Source organism: Nomascus leucogenys, chromosome 18 (genome assembly GCF_006542625.1).
Source record: "Nomascus leucogenys isolate Asia chromosome 18, Asia_NLE_v1, whole genome shotgun sequence".
NCBI classification, from domain to species: domain Eukaryota; kingdom Metazoa; phylum Chordata; class Mammalia; order Primates; family Hylobatidae; genus Nomascus; species Nomascus leucogenys.
This window is the reverse complement of record NC_044398.1, coordinates 83,847,898-83,875,860: the sequence shown is the minus strand read 5'-3', so window position 1 is coordinate 83,875,860 and position 27,963 is coordinate 83,847,898. Positions and strand designations below refer to the sequence as shown.

The following is a 27,963-nucleotide window of genomic DNA, read 5'->3' as shown; positions in this document are numbered from 1 at the left end:
TCACAAGAGGTACTCAGGCTGAAACTCAAATCTAGATTCTGTCTCCGGAGCCCGCATTCTTAATCAGTATGCCAAATATACAACTACACCTAAGATGCCAGTTTTTTTTTATCCTCATTCTCAAAAGATATCTTCATCAGATATAGAACTCAATTGGCAGCTTTTTTCTTTCAGTACTTTAAAGATGTTGCTCCATTGTTTTCTAGCCTCCATTATTTCTGCTAAGGCCATGATCACTCAAATTGTTGTTCCTCTATGTATGTTTTCCTATTTTGAGAAAGTTGTGGCTATTACTATTGTTTCTTCCTCTTCCTATAATCTCTCTCTCATCTCCCTTTGGAGGTTCAATTACCTGTTACTCCTGTTATTACTCCTTTGCTATTGTTCCACAGGTACCTGAGTTTCCTTTTCTGTTGTTGTTATTATTTTTAATTTTTTCCCTTACTCTTCTTCATACTGGTTATTTTGTATTGCTCTATCTTAGAACTGACAGACCAATTCCTCTGTCATTTCCATTTTGCTATTAAGTCCATCTAGTAACATCATTTTGATTTCAGATATTGTATTTCTTAGTTCTACAGTTTCCGTTTGATTTTTTATATTTTCCTTTTTTGCTGAGATTTCCTTTCTGTATAGTGATACAAACATATTGCTTTACTTCGTTAAGCACAGTTTTAATAGTTGCGTTAAAGTCTTTGTCAGATAGTTCCAACATCTGGATCATCTTGGGGTTACCATCTGTTGACTTGTCTTTTCTTTGAAAATAGTTCACATTTCCCTGGCTCATATATCAAGTAATTTTAGATTATATCCTGGATATTGTAAATGCTATGTTGTAAGAACTCTAGATTCTGTTTTATCTTTCTGAAGAGTGTTAATATTTTTGTTTTAGCAAGCAAATAAAGTCTAACTGAAAACTCTCTATGTCTGGTGAGGGGAGAGACTCAGATCTCAGTTCAGATTGCTCTCAATTTGCCCCTGGGCATGCATGTAGACTATGCAAGTCAGAGAGTCAGGTGAAGCTATTATATGGCATTTAGAATTTCCATTATCTGGCTCTCTCTTTTCTTGGGTTCCTTCCCTACTTTGGTAGCACTGGCCCCCTTCCCCTGGTTCTTTTGGACAGAATAATGGGGGGTTTTCTAGTGGAACATTAGTTATGCCTTACTGTGCCTGCCCTCAAGGCAAAGCTGCAAAGAATGAGAATCTCACTCTGTAAGGGTTGCTTTGTCAAAGTTTGATACCCTCCAAAATCTATCTGTTTTTTGTTCCAGACCCCACAAGTAATTGATTTTTGTGTTTTTTTTTTTTTATAGGTTTTCAGTCATGTGCAGGAGCTTACTTCTGCATACTGGAAGTAGAAGTTTCTCAAAAATTTAAAAGCAAATAAACTTATACGTAATTTACTTCATATTCCTAAAGTACTAAAATAACTTTTGCTATCCAAAGTGCAGCTATTCCACATGTTTAAACAGATGTTTGCTGACAGCACTGACTTCTCCAAGATCCTGAGAGGACAGCAGCCAATTAAACTCCAGGCTCTTCTAAAATTTTAATCCTAGATTGGTTTCAGATGGGTTAAGACAGTCATTCAACCCTCAAGTATTTAGGGAAGGCACCTGGGACTGACTCAGTCCCTAGCTTTAAACCTGTTCAGTGAACTGTCCACCCCTACCTTCAAAGTACAGAGATAAAACAGGTTCTCATATTCTCTATGAGCACATCCTCCTACTCCTGCTTCCTCTTATTTGCCCTTTTTATAATCTGGAAGTTTTTTTTTTGAGACGAAGTCTCACTCTTGTCACCCAGGCTGGAGTGCAGTGGCGCAATCTCGGCTCACTGCAACCTCTGCCTCCCGGTTTCAAGTGATTCTCCTGCCTCGGCCTCCTGAGTAGCTGGGATTACAGGTGCCTGCCAGCACATCCGGCTAATTTTTGTATTTTTAGTAGAGACGGGGTTTCACCATGTTGGCCAGGCTGGTCTTGAACTCCTGACCTCAGGTGATCTGCCTGCCTTGGCCCCGCAAAGCGCTGGGATTATAGGTGTAGGCCACGGTGCCCAGCCTACAATCTGAAAGTTTTATCTGTCTCTGACATGCAACAAAGATTCCTTCCTCACCTCCCCAGAATCCTCATTATGCATATATTTAAAGTGTTTTCTAGTTTAAAAACACTCTCAAGTGAAAAACAAACAAACAAACAAACAAAAAAACCCAAGGCTTTCCAAGGCTTCAAAAATTCCCAGGCCTTCTTTCAAGAATATAACCTACAAAACCTACTGCTTGAATCATGTACCTGTTTAACTTAATCACAAAACAGTTTGGGTTCTCATTCCACAATAAAACTAGCAAAAATTCCTAGAAAGAAGCAAAGGTCTTTGTTTGCAGAAAGCCTCTGTATCTGGAGTTTACAGGTATTTCTTAACTTTACACATCTTTTCACATATCTGCCTGAGGGCTAAGGTAAATATTACTGCATATTAGTCATTGATCCCCTTGACTTTACTTTGGTCCTTGATAATTCTCTTAGATTGCAATTTACACAGTATGGTTCTACTATGAACTGATTTCTACAGTGTGATCTACATGACAGACATATCTTTCTTATGTGGAAACCTGAAACATGATTTTAATACTTTAGGTATTTCTAACTAAAATGACATTGAGATATCCCAATGGATAAGTGTTTACTAAATACATCATATATAATATTTTCTATTTTTTAATGCAAAAAATTTTACTAGATTGGACAAAGATAAATCAACTAGCAGTATATTATGATGTGCTTTGACCTTTAAGATAAAGAGTACCTTATTTAGGCAAATTATTCTTATTTTGTAATGAATTACAACAGCTAACCCTGAGACAGGGGAAGGAAATATAAATCAGCTCAGGTTTGGTTGGAAAATAAAATTGAAGAATGTAGTTACATTAGCCCTTATATACCACCAAGGTCTTTTATTTTTGAGTTTCATCTTTGAGCAACTTTATTTGTAAACATTAATATTTCATATCTTATTTTCTTAGAAGTCTTCCAAAGAAAAAAGGATTCTTTTTTTAACAGAATAAAACTGATTCTATCCTACAATTACTATATGAATATATTCATCCTCTTTATAAATTTAAGATGCATAATAGAATCTTAGGGATCCTGTTTTTCCTATGCTCTGTATTTTAGTATTTCATCATCCTAGGTTTATTTAATCATTACTCATGAACTACTTCTTAGGAGATATGCTAAAAATAAAATAATTTAAAAATAAAACGGAATCACCTAAAAAGATGATCCAGTAGGAAAAGAAATCATTTTTATATCATACTTCAGCTTTCATATTGTTTCCACAGTATAACATCTTTGAAAGCAGAAAAGCACAGAAACCTCATTTTTGCAGTCTTCTTTTTAGTGGCTTTTATTAACACCATTAAGAGTTCTGAAACCAGTTTTGGGTTCCAAAATGGTAAGTAGAAGTAAGCTGGCTTCATTCCCTCACTAGAGAAAACCAAAAACAAATATATGGTGCTGAGATTATTGCTAGTAATATCCCAGAACTCAAATATGTAGATCAAACGGTTCCAAGGGACACAAAAAAGTGAAAAAAACTCCAAGCAGACAGAAAAAGAATCAGAATTTAGTATCTATGACACCCCTCCCCACAACCTGCCTGACACCAAGTATGTGGAAAATTTCCCTGACTCACAGTGTCTAAACTGGAAAAAGTGAGACTGAAGTAGACAACCAGTTTCCCCCACCATCTTGGGGTCCTGACAGGAGACCTGTCCCTGACTCAATCCATGGGGAGCATCATGAGTACAAAAAGGGAGAAATAGCCCTGAGGACACTCAGAGACAGAGGGGGAAGGCAGGACTACCATTCCCAGTCTTGGAAACTCTGCCCTTTAACTTAGTCAAAGGAGATACCAAATCAGAGTACTTGTTCAGCAGGACCACTAGGTAGGAGGTACGTTCCACAGGTCCCCTGGGCACAAACCCCTAGCCAGCCTTTCTACACTGCTGAGATATCACCTTTGGGACCTCCCAATTCCTAACAGGCAACACTCTGATCTTTTACTAGGGCAGAGGCAAACCTGGAATTAAGGCTCCATCTAGTGCCAAAAAAGAGGCAGAGTGACCTAGCAGAAAAAAAAAAAGAAACTCAACAGGTAAGTTACAAAGAATCTCTAAGCAAACATGTCCAATAAAAACCAAACTAGTCAGAGAAGACTAAAATAAATAAATAATGTTTCAATGCAAAGACATAGGTGTACATCCAAAAGAAACAACAGCAAACCATGATCTCCTCAAATGGACAAAGCAAGGAACCAGTGACTAACCCTAACGAGACAGTGATATGTGAGCTCTTGGACCATGAATACAAAGTAGTGATTTTATGGAAACTCAGTGACATCCAAAATAATACAAAAAATCAATTTAGAAACGTATCAGAGAAAATTAACAGAGTTTGAAACAATAAAAAATCAAACAAATCTTGGTGGAACTGAGAAATACATTTGCTGAACTAAAAAATTCATCAGAGGCTCTCAACAACATAGTGGATCAAGCAGAAAAAAACAATCAGTAAGCTAGAAGACAGGCTATTTTAAAACACATAGAGGAGGAAAAAAATAATAAAAAGGAATGAAGATTGCCTAGAAGATATAGAAAATCACCTCAAAAGACTAAATCTAAGAATTACTGGTATTCAAGGAGTTGAGCAAGAGCAGGAGTAGAAAGTTTATTCAAAAAAATAAAGCTTCCCAAAATCTAAGAAAAATATCAATATTCAGGCCAGAGAACACCAAACAGATTTGACCTAAATAAAACTACCCCAAGGCATATAATAATCGAACTCTCAAATGTCAAGGACAAAGAGAGGATCTTAACAGTAGCAAGTTAAAAGAAGCAAATAACATATAAAGGAGCTTCAATTTGTTTGGCAACAGGCTCCTCAATGGGAACCAAATAAGCCAGGAGAGAGTGGGATGACATTTTCAAAGTGCTGAAAGAAAAAACTGCCATTCAAGATTATATTCAGCAAACCCCTCCTTCAACTACAAAAAAGGAAAGATAAAGTCTTTCCCAGACAAACAAGCACTGAGAAAATTCACCATCACCAGACTCATTTTACAAGAAACACTAAAGGGAGTTCTTCGATCTCAGAGAAAAAAAATGTGCAAAAAGAAAACATTTAAAGGTATAAAACTCACTGCTAGTCTATTACAGGCACTGTGGTTCATGCCTGTAATACTAGCTACTTGGAAAGCTGAGTCAGGAGGACTGCCTGAGGCCAGGAGTTTAAGACTACCCTGGGCAACATCATAAGACCTTATCTCTAAAAAAAAACGTTTTTCTAATTACCTGAGCATGGTGGCAAATGCCTGTAGTCCCAGATACTTGGGAGGCTAAGGTGGGAGAATCATTTGAGCCCAGGAGTTCAAGACTACAGTGAGCTATGATTATGCCACTGCACTCCAGCCTGGGTGACAAGGCAAGCCCCTGTCTCTGAAAACAAAAATAAAATAAATTAAATAAATAAATTCCTCTGGTAAAGTTAAGTACATAGACAAACCCAGGATGCTCTAATACTATAATTGTTTTTGGTCCTCCCATAATTCTAGTATGAAGTCTAAAAGACAAACTTGTTAAAAACAATCGTAGTTACAGCAACCTGTTAAAAGATAGGCAATATAAAAATATATAAGTTGAGACAATAAAAAGTCAAAATTTTAGGAGTGATAGAGTTAAAGTGTAGAAGTTTTTAAGTTTCTTTGTTAGTTTCTATTTTTTTCTTTGTTATCTAAGATAAGTTGTCATTGTTTTAAAATAACTTGTCACAGCTCTAAAACTTTTTTTTTTTTTTTTTTTGAGATGGAGTCTCGCTCTGTCGCCCAGGCTGGAATGCAGTGGCGCCATCTCGGCTCACTGCAAGCTCCGCCTCCCGGGTTCACGCCATTCTCCTGCCTCAGCCTCTCCGAGTAGCTGTGACTACAGGCGCCCACCACCACGCCCGGCTAATTTTTTTGTATTTTTAGTAGAGACGGGGTTTCACCGTGGTCTTGATCTCCTGACCTCGTGATCCGCCCGCCTCGGCCTCCCAAAGTGCTGGGATTACAAGTGTGAGCCACCACGCCCGGCCTTCTAAAACTTTTTAATAAACCTCATGGTAACCACAGTGCAAAAACCTATAATAGATACACTAAAAATAAACAGCAATTAATTAAAACATACTATCAAAGAAAATCACTTAACCACAAAAGAACTCAGAAAGGAAAAGAGAGGAGTACAAAACAACCAGAAAACAAGCAACTAAATGGCAATAATAAGTTCTTACTTACCAATAATAACACTGAATGTAAATGAACTCAAGTCTCCAATTAGCAGACACAGAGTAGCTGACTGGATAAAGAAACAAGACCAAACCATACAATGCCCACAAGAAATCCACTTCACCTACACAGACACACATAACACTCTAGGTGAAGGGCTGGAAAAAGGTATTCCATTCAAGGGGAAACCAGAAAAGAGCAGGAGTAGCTAACATATCAGATAAAATACGAGTATAAGTCAAAGACTCCAAAAAGTGAGCAAGAAGGTCACTATATTATGATAAACAGGTCAATTCAGCAAAAGGATATAACAATTAATAATATCTAAGCATCCAATACCAGAATACCCAAGTCTATAAAGCAAATATTGATAGACATAAAGGGAGAGATAGAGTGCAATATAATAATAGTAGGAGACTTCAACACCCTACTCTCAGGAAAGGACAAATCATGCAGACAGAAAATCAACAAAGAAACAGGGAAGTTAAACTAGACCAAATAGGCCTAATTGACATTATAGAACACTTCACCCAACTGCTGCAGAACAGACAATCTTTTCATCAGCATACGAAACATTCTCCAGAACAGATCACATCTTAGGCCACAAAACAAGTCTCAACAAAGTCAATTAAGTAGAAATCATATCACATATCTTTAGTAACCACAATGGAATAAAACTTGAAATCAATAACAAGAGGAACCTGGGAAACAATACAAAAAATTAATTGTTTGATTTAATTCGAGCAAGTTGAAATCAAATGACTTATTCCTGGCAGGGCATGGTGGCTCATGCCTATCATCCCAGCACTTTTGAGAGGTCAAGGTGGAAGGACTGTTTGAAGCCAAGAGTTTGAGAACAGCCTGGGCAGCACAACAATACCTGGGCTGGCTGGGCTTGGTGGAGTATGCCTATTGTCCTAGCTACTCAGGAGGCTGAGGCAGGAGCATCCCCTGAACCAAGAAGATTGAGGATGCAGTGGGTCATGATCACACCACTGCACTCCAACCTAGGTGACAAAGTGAGACTCTGTCTCTATTTAAGAAGGGAATTAAAAAACATTCTGAATCAAATGACAATGGAAACACAAAATACCAAAATCTATGGGATATAGCAGAAGTAGCAGTACTAAGAGAGAAGTTTACAATAATAATTGTCTACATCAAAAAAGGAGAAAAATTTCAAATAAATAACCTAACAATGCATCTCAAAAACTAGAAAAGCAGGAACAATCCAAACCCAACATTAGTAGAAGAAAATAAATAATAAAGATAAGAACAGCAGTAAATAAAATTGAGACTAAAAAAATACAGGTCAACAAAAGTTGTTTTTTTCAAAAGATAGATGAAATTGACAAAACTTTAGACAAATAAAGAAAATTTAAATAAAAACAGAAATGAAAAAGTAGACATAGCAAATGAGACCACAGAAATACAAAGAATCATTATATACTATTATGAGCAACTATAAACCAACAAATTGGAATAGCTAGAAGAAATGGATAAATTCCTGGACACTTACAACCTACCAAGATTGAAACATGAATAAACTGAAAACCTGAACAGACTAGTAAGTAACAAGATGGAAGCTGCAATAAAAAGTATTTCATCAAAGAAAAGCCTGGAACCTGATGGCTTCACTGCTGAATTCTACCCAACATTTCAAGAATAACTCTCACTTCTACTCAAACTCTTCCAAAACAAAACAAAAAGAAAAATTAAAGAGGGAATACTTCCAAACTCATTCTACAAGGCCAGCATTACCCTGATATCAAAACCAAATAAGGACACAACAAAAAAGAAAACTACAGGCCAGTATTACTGATGAACACAGATGCAAAAATTCTCAACAAAATACTAGCAAATCACATTAATAAGATCCTTCACCATGATCAAGTGGGATTCATCCAAGGGACGCAAGGATAGTTTAACATATTCAAATCAATAAACATGATACATCACATTAACAGAATCAAGAACCAAAAACATATGACCATCTCAATAGATGCTGAAAAAGTATTTGACAAATTCAATATCTCTTTATGATAAAAACCCTCAGCAAACTGGATATAGCAGGAACATGCCCCCAAATAATAAAGGACACATATGATAAAACCACAGCTAACATTATACTGAATGGTGAAATATTGAAAGCCTTTCCTCTAAGATCTGGAACAAGACAAGGATGCCCACCTTCACCACTGTTATCTAACATAATACTGAAAGCCCGGGTCACAGCAATCAGACAAGAGAAAGAAATAAAGGGCATCTAAATTGCAAAGGAAGGAGTCAAGTTATCTTTGTTTGTAGGCAACAGAATCTTGTATTTACAAAACCCCTAAAGACTCCACCAAAAAGCTGTTAAGAACTGATAAACAAATTCAGTAAAGTGTCAGGACACAAAATTAACATACAAAAGTCAGTACAGACTATTTTTATTTAGATTGCTTTCTTATTTTTCATATTGTTTGCTGTTAGAGTATAACATTTACAATAATTACAAATAATATAAAATACCGAGGAATTATCTTAAGTGAAAGATCTATAAAAGAAAACTATGAAACACTGATGAAGAAAACTGAAGACACAAATAAAAGGAAAGATATTCTAAGCTTGTGGTATTAGAAGCATATTGTTAAAATGACAATACTGTCCCAAAATAATTTTCAGATTCAATGCAATCTCTATCAAAATACCAGTGACATTCTTCACAGAAATAGAAAAAGAATCCTAAAATGTACACAGAACCACAAAAGACTCTGAATAGTCAAAGCAGTCCTAGGGGAAAAGAACAAAGCTTGGGGCATCACACTATCTGACTTCAAAATATACTACAAAGCTATAGTAACCAAATGACCACAATACTGGCAAGAAAATAGACACATGGACAAATGGAACAGAATAGAGAACCCAGATATAAATCCACACATTTACAACCAAGTAATTTTTGACAAAGCAATCAAGAACACATTACGGTAAAAGGATAGTCTCTTCAGTAAACGGTGCTGGGAAACCTAGATAACCAGATGCAGAAGAATGAGACTATCTCGCAGATATTTCTTCCTTATCTCTTTTTGATTTTTGATACAAAAATCAAATCAAAATGGATTACAAACTTAAATTTAAGATATGAAATTATGAAACTACTAGAAAAATGTATTTGGGAAATACTCCAGGACATTGGTCTGGCCAAAGGTTGTTTTATTTTGTTTTTTTGTTTTTGGAGACGGGGTCTCACTCTGTCACCTGGCTTTGAATGCAGTGGTGCAATCACAGCTTTCTATACCCTTGACCTCTTGAGCTCAAGTGATCCTCCCACCTCAGGCTCCTGAGTAGCTGGGACCACAGGTGTGTGCTACCACATTCAGCTAATTTTATTTATTCATTTAACTTTATTTTTAAACTTTTTAAACTTTTAATGTTTTAAACTTTTTTCTTTAATTTTATTTTAATTTTTAAACTTTTAAAATTCTTTTTGCAAAAGTAGGGTCTCCCTATGTTGCCCAGGCTGGTCTCAAACTCCTGGGGTCAAGCAATCCTCTGCCTCAGCCTCCCAAAGTGCTTGGATTATAGGCATGAGGCACAACTCTTGGCCTGGCCAAAGACTTTTCTGTGTAAGACTGCAAAAGCACTGAAAAACAAAGCAAACGTAGACAAATTAGATTATATCAAGCTAAAAAGCTTCTTCACAGCAGAGTGAACAATAAACAAAGTGAAGGGACAACCCACAGAACAGGAGAAAATGTCTGCAAACTATTCATCTGACAAGGAATTAGTAACCAGAATATATAAGGAGCTCAAACAACTCAATAAAAGAAAAATAATCTGATTTAAAAATGGGCAAAAGAATAGACATTTCTCAAAATAAGGCATACTAATGGCCAACAGGTAAATTAAAAAACTGTTCAACATCAGTAATCATCATAGAAATGCAAATCAAAACCAAAATGAGATGTCATCTTACCTCAGTCAAAATGGCTTAAAAATTTTTTTTATTATAATAGAGACGAGGTCTCACTACATTGCCCAGGCTAGTTTTGAACTCCTGAGCAGCTCAAGTGATCCTCCCACCTTAGCCACCATGGGCGGCCTAAAATGGCTTTTATTAAAAAGATAGGGAATAATGGATGGTGGCAAGGATGTGGAGAAAGGGGAACCCTGCTATGCTGTTGGTGGGAATGTAAATTAGTACAGTCACTATGGAATACAGTATGGAGGTTCCTCAGAAAACTTAAAATACAACTACTACATGATCTAGCAATTCTACTACTAGGTATATATCCAAAAGGGAAATCAATACATTGAAGAGATATCTGCACTCATGTGTTTATTACAGCACTATTCACAATAGCTAAAATATGGAATCAACCATCAATGGGTGAATGGATAAAGAAGATGTGGTCTATATACACAATGGAATTTAGCCATAAAAAAAGAATATTGGGCCTGGCATGTTGGCTCACATCAAATCTCAACACTTTGGGAGGCCAAGGCAGGAGGATTGCTTGAGGCCTCCCTATTTCAAGAATATATGGAATAAAAATTGGGGTTTGCTATATTTTTATTTTTATTATAATTTCTAATAAAGTTGTTTTTCCACTATCCCTTTATTGCTACTTCTCAGGACTATTCATAAAATGACCAAAAATACAAAAAATAAAATGATAGTAAATGACAATGACTATCTTTCCTGATAATACCAAAGGTTAAATCAATACGTTATTCCTTTAACGATAGTTGCAAGAGGCTCCAGAGATCATTTAAATTATTTATGGGTAATTGGAACATATACTTGCTAGTATACACTAGCAAGAAAAGAACTGTAAACTGGCTATATGTTATTGCACCTTAAAAATGCATGTGAATGAATTTTCTTTTAAGAAAACTGTTAAACTAAACAAAAGCTATGTAACACACCTAGAATGTAATCTATCTGGCTCTGACAGATTCTCAAATGTTTAATCATTTAAAAAATTTGGGATAATAGTTTTTTGGAAATTTTTTTTTTTTTTTGAGACAGGGTCTCACTTTGTTACCTACACTGGAGTGCACTGGCATGATCACAGCTCACTACAGCCTCAAACCTCTGGGGTCAAGCTAGCTTGCCACCTCAGCACCCCGAGCAGCTAGGACTACAGATATGTGCCATTATGCCTGAGTGACTTTTCTAAAATCTAAAATCAATTCTATATGTATTAAAAGTTATGTATTACAAGTGCCTAAGGTCCAAAGTCTGGACTAGACTATTCACTAGCGATGATCTGGGCAATTTACTTAACTTCTTTTGAGTGTTAATTTCCTCATATGTAAAATAAGAATAATGTCTACCTTGCAGGATTTTTGTGAAGAGTGAATAAATCAAATGAACCTAAAACAATGTTTGACATTTTGTAGGCCTTTGGCAAATGATAATTGCTACTTACAAAAGGCTATGATGTTATTTGGTTCTTTGGTCTCTGACCAATTTTAATCATATTAGTGATTTTTTTCTTGGGCCTTGTTAACTGCAGTTCCCACAACCTCCCTTCAATCATCAACCAAGCTAAACTTATTTCATTCATTAGTTATTATTTACTGAAAACCTCCTATGTCATGCGCAATTTTAAATCTTTATTCACTCTCTACACATAATTATTGTCAGAATACCTAGACAGAAAAATGCTAGAAAACAATGAATCTACAGAAGAAGTGGTTTATATCTTACTTTTATAGCACCCCAGTCGGATGATCATATAGCAAGATCTTAATAAAGATCTTAAACAGGGATAAACTATATTTTCATAAACTATCACCATAGCAACATGTTCTATAAAAATATATTTTTTCAACTTATTTGACTAAGAAGAAAAGGATGTGAAATTATAGTAGAAGTGAAACAATAAAAAGGTTAGAAAAAACAGGAAGCAAAACACGTTTACAAAATAACTATCATGAGGATTCTACTGATACCTAATATACCACCACACTGCTTTGTATAGTATGCCTTTAAAATATTAATAAAAGAATTTCTCAGTGTAACAGGAAGAGACTCAAAAGCTAAGCAAAATAAAAACGACAGAAAGAACATGTGTACATGCCAAGAGTGGGCACTAATACTGTTCATTGGTGTACTGTACTGTGTGCTTTTTAGACTAAAAGATTTTCCAATGTTATAGTGAAGCCTATGAAATACCAACTACCCTAACAAGTTTTTATCCCACAAGCCAAACAGATAGGAGTAAAAGATATGGGAATATATTTTCAATTTCATTGAATAGTAAGAATATTTCTGCTTGAAACATTCCTAGCCTGGCTCTCATTTCTACAATAGGGAACAGGATAAAAAGGGTGGCCTACACACCCTTTGAAATTCCATTTCTGAAATCACTGTCTTATTCTCGAATGTTAGAACTTTTTATGAGAACTTTTTATGAGACATATTCTCAAGCAGCTGTGAAGTACATTAAGGTATCAATGAGTATCCCCATCTACCTCTTCCCTCCCACTTTTCCAAAAATACAGCTGTCTTTGGAGACTTAAATGGTAAAAATCAACAGATAAAGGAGTCCTAGACAGATATGCAAAGCCACCTTAAGGATCAAAGCTGCAGAATAAGACATGGCAGTATGAGCATAATATAATAATAATTTATATTAGTAAAAGAACTCATCAATATAAATGGAGTGTAGATGGTCAGAAAAAGAAGAAAGTAAAAGAAAGCAAGATAAATATTGGCAATGCCTACTTAAATATCCATTGCCACAATAGGGATAACCTAGCTTCATGCTACCAACCATTCAGAATCGTAATTAATCCCCCATGCAGGAAGAAAAAAATATGAGACCGGGATATGGGAAAAGGTCATCAAGCCTAGATTTGAAACCAGGATATAAAGAGCTAGAGTTACAGGCACCTACTACCATGCTCGGCTAATTTTTGTATTTTTAGTAGAGACGGGATTTTACCTTGTTGACCAGGCTGGTCTCAAACTCCCGACCTTAGGTGATCCGCCCACTTCGGCCTCCCAAATGCTGGGATTACAGGCGTGAGCCACCACACTCGGCCAGCGTTTTCCCTTAGACTCGAAATTTCGCTCCTATCGTCCCATCCTTGTAGTAAGAAACTAGTCTTTCTAAGGTTTAATAACAAATTTTACTCTTGGCTATTATAAGGAAATCGACTATATTAAAATAGCTAACGAGAGGAAATTACTAAATCTACAAAGTCAAAAGTCTCATAATCAAAGTTATCCTTGACAACTGACAAGAGTTGTTAGATCTTCTATTGGTCTTTCTGCTAATTCAACCCTAGTCTTAAAACAAAAATAGCCTCCTATTGCCTAATCCCTTGTATACACAAAACCATTGCACGTCGGTATTTCTAATACGAGAAAGTTTCTATATATCCAACCTTTCCTATCTTTGAGGGGCAGGCATGGTTAACGTGGTTCTCAGTAAGATATTCATTTACAACCAAGAGAAAATCCCAGGCTATCATCTGACATTCTTATTTTACTTTAAAAACCCTTCTAACGTCATTTATTCTCTGACAACCTCAAAATTACTTTCTACAAAAAACTCTAGAAATCTAAAAATGCGAAGTGCGTGCTTGTGAGAAGATACTAAGGAAATTCTTCCTTTACACGTCAATTGTGAATTCTAACTTCTAATGAGTAAGACCCTCGAGATTTACAGCGGTGGTCTGGTGGAAAGAAAACCCTTGGCACTAGGAGCTCACAAAACCCCCGCCTGTGGTTGAGGCGGAAGCGGCCAGACGCTCCCGGGCTTTCGACAAGCCGCCCTGGAAAGCAGGCCCATCATCTGCAGCGGAAAGCTCCCTCACGTCTGGGCCCGCAAGCCCGGAGGGTTCGTCATAAACACACAAGGCAAGGACAGAAGCGAGGCCGAGGGGCAGGTCACGCAACTGTCAAACGAAGCCCACCCACCGACTGACAAGGCCCCAAGGGGACAAGCGATCCCCGCGCGGGATACTCACCCGTTACCTCAGGATCGCGACTACAACTCCCAGGAGGCTGCGCGAGCGACGGACCAACGCCCTTCCCAGAATGCAGCACAGCGGCATCCCTATCCCGCCCTCTCCTTTCTCTGCTCCTCCTGCTTTCGTCACCCGGGAGAGCCGGAGGTAGGGTTCGGGAGGAGGATCCCGAACGCGCGGCGTGTCGCGTCAGACGCCGGGAGGGGGACGGGGCGGGGAATAGTGGGGGAGAATGGGAGGACGAAGGGGAGGGGAAAGGACAGGGGAGGGGAGGGTAAATAGTGGGCCAGGCAGGAAGATGGCGGCGGTAGCGGAGGTGTGAGTGGACGCGGGTCTCAGCGGCCGGATTTTCTCTTCTCTTCTTCTCCCTTTTCCTTCCCTATTTGAAATTGGCATCGAGGGGACTAAGTTCGGGTGGCAGCGCCGAGCGCAACGCAGGGGTCACGGCGACGGCGGCTGACGACTGGAAGGGTAGGCTTCCTTCACCGCTCGTCCTCCTTCCTCGCTCCGCTCGGTGTCAGGCGCGGCGGCGGCGCGGCGGGCGGACTTCGTCCCTCCTCCTGCTCCCCCCCACACCGGAGCGGGCACTCTTCGCTTCGCCATCCCCCGACCCTTCACCTCGAGGACTGGGCGCCTCCTCCGGCGCAGCTGAGGGAGCGGGGGCCGGTCTCCTGCTCGGCTGTCGCGCCTCCATGTCGGATAATCAGAGCTGGAACTCCTCGGGCTCGGAGGAGGACCCAGAGACGGAGTCTGGGCCGCCTGTGGAACGCTGCGGGGTCCTCAGTAAGGTGAGCAACCGGTGGTGCCAAGGGACCCCTGGCCAGACTCACCTGCCGCGAGGCAATCCGCTGAGGCGGTGGGGTGGGGCTGGCGGGAGGCGCGGAACGTGCCGGGGTGCGAGGCTGAGTATTGCTGCAGCGACTAGGGATGAGGCGGGGATATGGGGCACCGTCCTTGTTGCCGGGGGGCTCGTCTGGGGCAGCCGAGAACCAGGGAAAGGGTGTATCAACCTGGGATCCAGTTTGGGAGGCCAGATGCGCGCCGTGACTTGGGACTTAGGGCGGCAGCTGTCCCGGGTGTAAGGAATCCGGGTTGGGCTTCAGCGGTGTCCGAACGACTGGGCATGGGAGCGGTTCAAGTCGGACCTCTTAAGAGAGGTTGGTCTCTCTGAGGATGCCAAGCCGAGTAGGTTGGGGGGCACTGCGGACGCAACTCTTTTGACAGAAGCTGTAGCGACTCGGCTTGGTGTTGAAATTTGAGGTGTTGAACTCTGCCAGGTTAGATGTAGTGAGAAAGATGAATGTTGAGGACTTTCTCCCTCACCCTGTACCTTAGTTCAGAATAGAGATATTTGAATCGGCACGTGATGGGTACAGGAAATATTCATAGTAACTTGAAACATGTGAGAATGGAGACTGATCTTTAGTCCAGGAAGAAGAGCATTACTTAATAAATATTTTTGCGGTAAGGGGTCGGGGGTAAGGAAAAGATGTTTTACCTTTTATATATTTTTTAAAATCCCTATATCAAAATTTTAGCAAAGCAGTCATTATAGGACTGCAGATGGATGATCTCTTGATATTACATAGCTGTGGGGATTTTTTTTTTAAGTTTTTGCTATAAGAAGATTCACAAAGCTTTTTTGACTTCTCTCTCCCTTCCTGTTAAACTTTTTTAGAAATGGCTGGAGCTAGCAGTTAACTTGGAGAGGGGGAGCTGGGCCAGTCCCTCAACAAGCTGGTCATAAGATGCTATGTCATGTGCAGCCAGTGGCTATTAAGAAATCACCCTGTTTCCAGTATTCATACTTTGGCAAATCAGTTGGACATTATTTGTGGAATTGTTTCGTATTAGGCTTTTATAATGTCTTTAGGAAGCTAATGAGAAGGGGACCAGGAAAGGCATGAGTAGTCAGAACTAAGGATTGCAAGTGTTGACTTTTATTTGTATGGCAGCAAAATTATGTTGTATATTGATGCTGTGATCATTCTTGAAATTTCAGTGCAAGGTTTTCAGTAACGAGAAGCTCCTCAGGATTTCTTTAGATTAAATGTATCCTGTAATTTAGGAATCTCTATTGAACACATTATGTAGTAGGTATACATTTTCAGTTGGTAATAGGAAGTGGGTTACTTGCTTCTCAGTGATTTTGATAGTTTCATCACTGCTCATAAGATGGGAAGCTGACTGCCATATTAGTATTGTGATGTGTTAAGTATTTTACAAAACAAATTGTACTTTTGACCTACTGATAATTACTTTTTTGGGGGTTGGGGGAGTGGAATGACTGGGGGAAAAAGTCACCAGTGCTCTGGAGTAGGTATACTATAGATTAAAAAATGGAAGACCAATCTCGGTATTTAAATGCATATAAATGTATTTGATCACCTCTACGGAAGGTGAATAGCTTGAATTTTGACTGTTGCTGCATATGTAGAATGAGTAGGAATAAAGCTTTTGGTATTCTTCCTCATAGCTATGAAGGAAATTTTCCTGAGATTTACCAATTTTTGGTTATATACAGTGTTTTCTGGAAGCTTTTTAACAAAGGATATTCTAAATTGAATATATATACTCATACTGAGTATGGTACATGTTTTTAAATGTAAATTATATATTTTGAATTCTTTGCATTCACCTGGTAATTTAAACAAGGGTCAGAACTCGGCTTTTGTTCTTTTCCTTCCATTGAGTAATGTAAATAAGTCCCGGTACAATTCGTTTTGTTTCTCCCCCAAAATGGGGTGGATTTGGAATGGGCTTGGGTAAATTTATATTAGAAATATACCAGTTCAAAGGGTATTTTCCATATGGTAATCTGAAATACATGGAAATACCTATGAAGCATATTTCTTATAAATCACTTAAGTGTATAGATTCCAAAAATACTGGATAGATAATAATTCTATCTGGTTATAACAAGTATCGTGATGGATCATGCTGGGGAAAAGATGCATGCCTTAGTAGGAGTTGAGAGCAACTAAACCTGGAAAAAATAATCTCATTCAGTTTCTGAATTTCCTCCATCCTTCATGGTTTACCTTCCGTTTTTCCACACACCAAACTGTTTGAAATTCTATCCATCCTTAAGAGTCCAAACCAAATACTGTCCTTTCCATAAAGGCTTTTCTTATTTTGCCATCATTCAAGACCTCCTTCACTTGAATTCCCATAGCATTTTGTTTGTAGCTTGCTTCTGACTGACTCTTATTCTAAATATATATTTTTTTCTCTTGAGTTTGTATCTGCTGGCCTGTTGGCCACAGTAATATTTGATTCCCCTGCAGTGTCTAGCATATTGCCTTGTCTGTATTTGTTAAATGGGGAAGAGTGAGGGAACATTATGAGAGCAGAGAAAAGACAAAAAACTTGTCTTCCAGGTGTCATGATACAGCTAACACTTACTGAGTAAAGGGTCCTGAAGCTGATATAGTTTGTTCAGTCTCTTATAAAAACATAATATTAAGTTATGGATACATAATTGCTGAGGCCTCTCCTCTAACATTGAAAGAGTTCTATTCTAGTGAGAAATGCTGAAGGTTAAACTTCATTGGCTACGTATAACTCTTCCTCAGATTCAGAAAATACTATGTCCAGGCACTGTTCTAAGTCTATTCTTGTTTAAACTTTAAGAGAGTTTGACAAAGAAAAAAAGAACACAAAGAGAGGAGAGTAAGTAACTTGACCACTGTTACAAAGTTTAGCCTTACGAAGTGTGGTAATTGTAAATGAGGTAGGATTAATCCATGAAGGGTCTTGAATGCCCTAAACAATTTGTATGACAGTCAGTGGGAGGTTGTCCATGTAAGTTTTGGAGCTGGAGACTCAATACGATCAACGTGTAAGAAAAGTTGGCAAATATGCTTAGTAAGTAAATAAGCTTGTGTAAATTATGAAAAAAACAGAAGATACTAGAGAAAAGATTATTAAGTCTCCTAAGGAATACAGGAACTGGATAATTTGATTGGAATAGTTGAAAATAAGAAGAGGAGGCAAATTTAACGGTTTACTATGAAGGAAAGATGAGCAGCTTTTGGTGATGGGCTATAAATATTGAGAAGGAACACTTAGGTATTGAGTATCTTCTGTGACTATGCTAGGCATTTTCATTATTTTATTCAGCCATCAGTCAACAGGCAAAGAAACTGAAGTTTACAAAAGTAACTTGTCAAAACTCTCTTCACATGAGTTATAAAATAGTTGAGCCTATTTTATCCTATATCCACTGATCTGTTTGTATATCTAATACACTAACTCTGAGCAGAAGTAGCAGTCTCCCCAAGGAAGTACACTTTATAGGAAGGTGAATTCAGTTTTATTGGTAACTATCATTTATTTCAAGCCCATGTCTAAGTGGTGGTACATCACAAGCAGTTAGAAATAAGGAAATGGTGATTGGGAGCCACTAGGATGAGTTAAATTGTTGGCTTGAGTGAGTTCTCAGAGAGTAGTTGTAATGATGGGGCTTAGAAAAATTAAGAACTGTCTAGGAATGGTGGCTCACCTGTAGTCCCAGCACTTTGGGAGACCAAGGAAGACAGATCGCTTGAGCCCAGGAGTTTGAGACGAGCCTTGGCACCACAGCGAAACCTCATTTCTACAAAAAATTAGCCAGATGTGGGGGCACACACCTGTAGTCTCAATCACTTGGGAGGCTGAGGCGGGAGGATTGAGCCCAGGAGGTTGCAGTAAGCTGAGATGGTGCCACTGCACTCCATCCTGGGTGACAGAGTGAGACCCTGTCTCAAAAAAATACTAAATAAAAGAAAATTTAAGAACTGAGTCAATCTCAAAAATGCTTGATTAGAGAACAGAAAAATAAAAGATTTCTCAGTGGATATAGAGCCTGAGCCAATGCAGTATATTTTGGCAATCCGTTTTTAATTAGTTTTTGGAATTGGCAGATAGTTTTTGAGATTTTTCTATACTTAAAACCCCAGAGCATAGATAAAAACATGCAAAAATAAGTATTCCTGTAAAGGTTACATTTCTGCCTTTTCCAGTTTATTGTGATCTTCACTGTGCAGCAAGACTTTAGCAACAGAGAAACTCTTTTAAGGTATTAAAGACAATCCAATATGTTTTTGAAAACCAATTTTATTTTTGTTTTATTACTCTTGAGTTTGAAAAATATATGTTCAGAGAAACTTGGAAAATGAATTGGCCATTTTTAATATTATTCAGTTCTGTAGAGGAAAAGTTAAAGTTGATGCCAGCTTACTAAAGATTATTATTTTTATTTTGATATAGTTATGACCATTATAAATTTTCATATAGGAATAACAAAAGTAGAGTTTAGCAATAATTGACTTTATACTTCCGTTGATTTAGAAGGCTTCATGCAGTCTTTGGTGTCAGAATGAGTGACTACATACATAACTGAACATACTTCTCTGTTGAATATGTTAATTATGACAAGGACCAAAACAAATATCATGAAGGTACTTAGGAGAGGATGAAAGGACTCAAAGAACAAACAATAATTTTAACCAAAATCTGGCTTTCGTTTTATTCTTCAAATGTTAGAAGAAAATGTTAAATTTTATTTCTTACTGATTTATTTATAATATTGTAAAAATTACTGAAAATCATTATGCGATTTAGAAAATCTCAACTTTTCACTTTTTGTAATCATTTTACTGTTTATGCTTAGAATTAAATTGGACTTTTCATGTTTTGGTTTTAAAATTAGATTGCTGTTTCAAGAAGTTTGGATTTCTAAAATACTTCTATTTTTTGTTTTCTTCTCCCTTCCCTTCCCCTTCCCACTCCCAGTGGACAAACTACATTCATGGGTGGCAGGATCGTTGGGTAGTTTTGAAAAATAATGCTCTGAGTTACTACAAATCTGAAGACGAAACAGAGTATGGCTGCAGAGGATCCATCTGTCTTAGCAAGGCTGTCATCACAGTAAGTTCCTTTTCTTCTTCATTCAACAAATATTTATTGAGTGTCAGCTACATACCAGAAACTGTTCTACGTGTTCAGGATACATCCGTGAATAAGATAAAGATCCTTGTCCTTGTAGAATATACATTCTAATACTTTTTTCCATAAAGTGATTTTACTGTGGTTTTTACTACATATTGTTATTTTACATAGACGTTTTTATCTAGTGGGTATATCAAACCAGTTTAAGGGCTTCAGGAAAAAAAATGTTTGAAGCCTTTTTATTTGTTGAGGCTGGGACAGTTACTTTGTAGGTTACTGAATATTTAAAAATAATACATCTTGTAGGTAACATTCTAAAATTTTAACTTAAATATATAAATGTACATTCATTTTTAAACTTTTTAACATTGAGCTAATGCCATCTCTTTGTGGAGTTGGGAGAAGCTGTTCTCATATTCCTCACACGTGATTTGCTATTTGCAGTTTTGATTTCTCTAATGTGGAATAAAAGCCTAAAGATAACTTTTGAAAAACCATGAGTATAGGCTCCTTCTAACTTTTTATGATTTCCCCTTATATTTTGCAGTTATGTCACTTTTATCTAATTCAACACCCTTTAAAAGAATAACTCACCTTTGTTGAGTCATTCTACTTAGTTTACATTTTGTTGTTCTTTTTTTGTTTTGTTTTTGAGACAGTCTTGCTCTGTCACCTAGGCTGGAGTACAGTTCTGTGGTCTCAGCTCACTGCAACCTCGACCTCCCAGGTTCAAGCAATTCTTCTGCCTCAGCCTGCCAAGTAGCTAGGACTATGGCCACGTGCCACCACGCCCAGCTAATTTTTGTATTTTTAGTAGAAATGGGGTTTCACTGTGTTGGCCAGGCTGGTCTCAAACTCCTGACCTCAAGTGATCCACCCACCTCAGCCTCCCAAAGTGCTGGGATTACAGGCGTGAGCCACCGCGCCCGACCTACTTAGTTTACATTTGACTTATGTAGAAACAACTGTTCCTTTTTGCACTCGTAGTCATTAGACATGAATAATGTTTAAGATATGTAAGAACTATAACAAGTAAACTGGCATAAACAGTTTTGGGAACAACCAACTGACTTGTTAAGCATGTAACTCAACTAGTGAGAACAGAAGTGCCTGATTATACAAAAAATAGCATACTGGTTAAGAATGGTCAGCATGCCATGGGCAAAAAAAAAAAGTGGGCCAGACAGTTAAATAGAGGTCAGTTAAGGGAGCTGTTGTAGTTAAAATCTGAAAATGGGTATGTTAAAACAAAAATACAGATTTTACTAACTCAAAGAGAAGTCACATTTTGTGATAGAATTTATTCGCTTATAAAAGTGAAAGATATATATAATACTTCAGATTTCCATTAATATCTAATCCTAACTTAGCATATATTATGCATTTAGGGAAAATCTTACAGTATTTTTACATTTTTTTAATACATTATTTCCCCCCTTGTATATTCAAAGTTTGAAAACAAAAGTTTAGAATTGAATATCAAGTTAGAGAAGCACGGAAGAAATATTTGGAAGTGTTGATAATGAAACTACTACTCTCTATTCTTAGAGACAATTTTTAGGAAATAGTTTTAACATAAAGGCTCAGTATTTATTTTGACTGGTATGTGATACATTGTAATCTGTTTAGAAATTGTATCCAGTTTAATATTTTGGGTGTTTTTCTTCCGAGATAGATCATTATTCATGTCAGTGGACAGAATAGTGGATTGAAATGTACCTTGCGATCTTGAAGTGTTTTTCCTTGATCCTCCACTCCCCTTCTTTTGCGTATTATTGGGTATTTATTAGTTGTAATGCTTAACTCTTTGAAAATAGTATAATGATTGATGTAAAAATGGGGAGGAATTAAAATTTATCTTTATTGTTCCCTAAGTAGTAGTATTCCTAGAGTACCATGCTAGTTTCTGTGGATTTAAATATAGTTATTCTGTCTCGAATTATGGACTATAATAATATTGCCTGGCTTATTTGGAGAAAAAATTTTAAATAAACATTTATATCCATCTTCTCAGGAAGAAAACAGTGTTACTTTATTGTAATTGATTTTTTTTTTTGTTATAGCCATATGTACACGCATAACTTTCATTGTGGTACATAGTAAAAGACATGGGTAGGAACGAGAAACGATTTGAATTCTTTGAAGGAGAGATAAAAGCACAAGTAAAAAGGTGAATGAGGCAGCAAAATCTGTGTGGTCGTCTTAGATATAATGAAACGGATGATAGGAAAAAACACAAGCATTTATATTATTGAACTTGAACTTTTCTTGCCCTGTGGGTTCACAGACTCCATGTTACATATTTAAAGGAAATTAAAAATATAACTGAATTCAGTGAACTCAGGATGAGTTTACAAATTAGAGTATGTACTTTAGTTAAATAAATAAATGTAATAGTAATATTCCTCATTAAATATTAATAGGCATCTCTTGGTATTTTTTTTACTTAAATATGGGCTATGCCTATATCACTTCATGTCAGAATACAAAGAATGTAAATGTTTAATTTCTTTATATGGCACTCTTATGAAATTGATAATATTCACGTACGAAGAAATCTGGGCTTGAAGAGTTGATGTGACTTTACCATAACTATTCATTACTATATTATTTGTTGGTGGACCTAGCATCTGAGCCCACATTTCTTGATAGAGCCTAATCCATTTTAAGTTCATTCTTAGTTTAATGATTAAATCACTCTTAATTATTCTTTATCTGTGTGATAATAAAGTGGGTGAAATAATTTCAAGGAAGAAAGTATGTCTTGAGAGATTTATTCCTTAATGTGAAAGGATTGACAGTAAGTAGGTGAGAGGAAAAATAGTATTCCCTTAGTTTGTGTGAAAACAGCTATTTGTATGTAGAATAAGTGTAGAAAGACAATTGAATTCTTCAGTTATTATAGCTTGATACTTAGAAGACCCAGCCCCTGCTACAAAATTTGCCACATAGTAGATATTCTGAATATGTTAGTTGTAATTGTTTCAGTTAAAAGCAAATGTTTATGGAATATTTACAGTTTACTTTTTGTATTCTATTTTTAAAATAAAATGCACATGATAAAAATATAATTCGTGGCATTAAAAAGTTTAAGAAGTACATGCTGCTTGTCTTGCGCTTGAGGGACAACGAAACTTAAATTTCTGGTCGTCTTTTCAGAAAATGTGTAGGCCTATACAAGGATTTGTTTATATCTTTCATAAATGTTTACACAAATGGTATCATATTAAGCCTATTGTTCTGCACCTTGTTTTGATACAACTTACACATTAACTGTTATATTCTGTTGAATCATGTGGATATATTATATTTATTTGCCTGGACCCTGTTTTTGCACATTTAAATCATGCCTAATTTTTATTACAATCATTATTGAAACAAATATGTACTTTAAAATTTTTTTTTAGTTATGGTCAAATACTCCTTCAAGAGTACCACTCCTCATTCCTACCAGTAGTGAATGAGTGCCTCTGTTTCTCCTTACCCGCAAGTATTGAGGAAGTTGGGTTTTGGCAAATGTTAAAGTATTTGTCAAACTGCTACATTAAAATGGTATCTTATTTTTTTAAATTGCACTTTTTATCCATGAGGTTGAGTAACTTAATAATTTATAGCCCATTTTTATTTCTTTTTCCTTTTCCAATTGCTTATGCACTTTTTTGTTGGTTTTTCTTTCCTTATTGGCTTGTAGAAACTCTTCATATGATAATTAGCCATTTGGCACATTTGTTGCAAATATTTTCCCCCGCATTGTCACTTGTCTGTTTCTTCTTTGCTTGTTTTATAGTCTATATTAGGCCCTAGAGAAATCTTAGATTTTTTACACTCTTATTGACATCTTTTATTATGGCTTCTGTATTTACTTGTTTAGATAGGTGTTTCAAAGACTATCTCTATATAAATGTAGATATATTTTCATCTAAAATTTACACTTGAATTTTGATTCCTGTGGAAGTTATTTTAGTTTAAGGAGTGATATTGATGTTTTTAGTTTTTTTCCACATGACTAATTATGTATCCTGGTAGCATTAATTAAATAACTAACCTTTTTCCAAGTGGTTTGAAACACCACTTTCATCATATATTACGGTCCCATATTTATTTAAGGTTGTTTCTGGACTCTCTTCTGGGCATTTGGCTTGTCCTTCTTCTTATCCTCTGTTTACAATTATATTGTGGGTATTTCATCAACCAGTTCCTTAAACTGCTAATGATTCATTGGTGAAGATAGAAGTAATTTATTTGCACTTACTAAAATTAAAACAGGTAGAGATTTTTGGTATAATATCTTCAGATAGAATTAGTTTTCCTAAGTTCTGTAGTTTCATGTCTCACCTTAGGCATCTGCCTTTGTATACCTCATATCTTGTTGAACTTTTAAAATCACCAAATGTGTAGAATTCCTATTATTATTATCATAGGTTGGTTTTAGGGAAATTTGCCGTTTTATGTTTTAATATTTTTAGAAGGAAAACTGAAAGGTAATGAAAATGTTACTGTTGGATTAAAAAAAAAAAAAAAGTCCAAATAGTGATTAGGCAAGTTGGTGAGGTAGGGGGTTACTGCAAGAGCAGAAGTTGAAAGATCTTGGAAAAATTAAAGAAACTGATGGAACCCCATCTCTACATCAAAAAAATACACAAATCAGCTTGGCGTGGTGGTACACACCTGTAGTCTCAGCTTCTTTGGAGGCTGAGGTGGGAGGATCAGCTGCTTCAGCCTCGCAGGTGGAGCCAAGGTGATGCCACTGCCCTCCAGCCTGGGAGACAGAGTGAGACCCTGACTCAAAAAAAAAAAAAAAAAAACAAAAAAAAAAAAACCAGACAATGGAGATATAAAAGCAAGGGAAGGAAGTGTTCAAAATTGAAGAGAACCACAAAAATAAACGTAAATTTTGGAAGTGCCAGATAGTAATCAGATCGAAAAAGTTTTTGAATGTGGAATTGTAAAATGAGAAATTATGTTGTGGAAATGAACTTCAGCAAATTGGGTACCATCAAAGATGATTAGTGCCATAAATAGTCATTATAAGAACTCCAAATTAGCGAGAAATCCAAGAAGTAGGCCTTTTCTCAAGTGTGCGGTTTTACCATATTGAACTGTATTAGTGAGAACTAAAGGAAAGAGAGGAAAGTGTGCAGCAAATAAAAGCACTAGATAAGAAACTAGTTGTTAATTCTCATTGGAGGAGCATTTGTCAGTGAATTTTTAAAGAAATGAGACTCTCAATCTGCTAAGATTTATGCTTTGAGAAACTCACAATTTATCTGTTTAGCAGTTCATTAGAAAAAAATAAATTCCATCTTTCAATAACATGATTCAGATAATGTAACTCAAATAGCATGAAGTAGAAAGTACTTAAAATATTTGGTAAGAGGTCTTGGAAGAAGAAAAACATGAAAAGGGGCACCTGTTGAAATCTGGGGCTCAGAATGTAGAAATAACTTACAGAAAATTATATAATTTAAATTATATAATTATACAATATATTCATTTGCTAGGGTTGCCATACGAAAGTACAACAAACTGGGTGACTTAAACAACAGAAATGTATTGTTTCACAGTTCCAGGGGCTGGAAATAGGATCAAGGTGTGGGCAGGGTTGGTTCCTTCTGTTGGTGATGAGGGAGAAGCTGTTTCATGAGTTTCTCCTTACATCTGGTGTTTTGCTGGCAATCTTTGGTACTCCATGGCTTGTGGATGCATCACTCCAATCTCTGCCTGCATGTACACATGGCATTCTTTCTATGTATTTGTCTTTTTCCAGAGTTCCCCTGTTTATCAGGACACCAGTCATGTTGGATTAGGGGTCCAACCTACTCCACTGTTACCTCATTCTAACTAATTAAATCCACAGTGCTGCTGTTTTCAAACAAGGTCACATTCAGAGGTACTGGGAGATAAGACTTGAACATATAATATGATTTTGAGGGGGGCACAGTTCAACCCATAACACAAAGTATCTGTTAAGCCAAGAACCCAAGTCTGATTGCCATCTGTTATTTTATGACGTCACTGGGCATAAGAAAATTGTATATGTGGTGCATTTTATTTTGTGTAGGGGTTGTAGGAACATAACTGTTAAATATTTATGAAGCAACTCTTAATTACGAAGTGCTTAAAACGTCGCGCACGGGCTATGAAGTCAAATCTGGGTTCAGACCTTAACTGTGTGTACTGCTATGAAGAAATACCTGAGACTGGATAATTTATAAAGAAAAGAGATTTAATTGACTCACAGTTCTGCATGGCTGGGGAGGCCTCAGGAAACTTACAATCATGGCAGAAGACACTTCTTCACAGGGCGGCAGGAGAGAGAATGTGAACCAGGCAAAGGGGGACGAGCTCTTTATAAAAACATCACTCCCATGATTCAATTACCTCATAACAGGTCCCTTCCACAACACATGGGGATTATGGGAACTACAATTCAAGATGAGATTTGGGTGGGGACACAGCCAAACTGTATCCTTCTGCCCCTGGCCCCTCCCAAATCTCATGTCCTCACATTTCAAAACACAGTCATGCCTTTTCAACAGTCCTCCAAAGTCTTAGCTCATTCCAGCATTAACCCAAAAGTCCAAATCCAAAGTCTCATCTGAGACAAGGCAAGTCCCCTCCACCTGTGAACCTGTGAAATCAAAAGCAAGTTAGTTCCTTCTTAGATACATTGAGGGTATGGGCAGTGGGTAAATACACCCATTCCAAATGGGAGAAATTGGCAGGCAGCCAAATCGTAAAGCTCCAGAATGATCTCCTTTGACTCCATGTCTCACATTCAGGTCACACTTGTGCAAGAGGTGGGCTCCCACCACCTTGGGCAGCTCCGTCCCTGTGGCTTTGCCGAGTACAGGCCCCCTTCCTGGCTGCTTTCACAGGCTGGCATTGAGTGTGTCTGCAGCTTTTCCAGGTGCACAGTGCAAGTTGTCAGTGGATCTACCATTCTGGGATGTGGAGGACAGTGGCCCTCTTCTCACAGCTCTACTAGGTATTGCCCCAGTGAGGATTGTGTGGGGGGGCTTCAACCCCACATTTCCCTTCTGTACTACCCTAGCAGAGGTTCTCCGTGAGGGCTCCCCTCCTGCAGCAAACTAATGCCTGGACATCCATGTGTTTGCATACATCCCCCTGAAATCTAGGCGGAGGTTCCTAAACCTCAGTTCTTGACTTCTTTGCACCCACAGGCCCAACACCACGGGAAAGCTGCCAAGGCTTGGGGCTGGCGCCCTCTGAAGCAATGGCCTGAACTGTCCTCAGAGTGGCCTTGACCCCTTTTGGCCACAGCTGCAGCTGAGACACAGGGCACCATGTCCCAAGACTTCACAAAGCAGCAAGGCCCTGGGCCCAGCCCAGGAAACCCATTTTTCCCTCCTAGGCCTCCAGGTGTTTGATGGGAGGGGCTGCCATGAGGGTTTCTGATATGCCCTGGAGACATTTTCCCCATTGTCTTGGTGATAACATTTAGCTCCTTGTTACTTATGCAAATTTTTGCTGTAGGCTTGAGTTTCTCCCTAGAAAATACGTCCTTCTTTTCTGTCACATCAACAGGCTGCAGATTTTCCAAACTTTTATCCTGTGCTTCATCTTGAATGCTTTGCCACCTAGAAATTTCTTCTACCAGATACCTAAAATCATGTCTTTCAAGTTCAAAGTTCCATAGATCTCTAGGGCAGGGGCAAAATGCCGCCAGTCTCTTTGCTAAAGCATAACAAGAGTCACCTTTGCTCCAGTTCCCAACAA

General features: G+C 37.6%; 2 protein-coding genes across 5 annotated transcripts in view; one reads left to right on the top strand and one right to left on the bottom strand.

The window, feature by feature from the left end:
* The window catches only part of POLK (DNA polymerase kappa), an 89,048-nt gene extending 74,606 nt beyond the window's left edge, over positions 1-14,442 (bottom strand). The window contains exon 1 of one of the 3 annotated variants that reach the window (XM_003266076.4): positions 14,293-14,442. The gene's annotated coding sequence lies outside the window, so the exon portion shown is untranslated. The other 2 variants (XM_030798711.1, XM_030798709.1) reach the window with 2 other exon arrangements.
* Positions 14,443-14,522: 80 nt separating this feature from the next.
* The window catches only part of CERT1 (ceramide transporter 1), a 141,936-nt gene continuing 128,495 nt past the window's right edge, over positions 14,523-27,963 (top strand). For both annotated transcript variants that reach the window (XM_030798713.1, XM_030798712.1), the window contains exons 1-2: positions 14,523-15,080; positions 20,068-20,202. In XM_030798713.1, the coding sequence (XP_030654573.1) occupies positions 14,985-15,080; positions 20,068-20,202 (231 nt within the window). In that variant the 5' untranslated portion in view covers positions 14,523-14,984. The remainder of the gene's footprint in view (positions 15,081-20,067; positions 20,203-27,963) is intronic.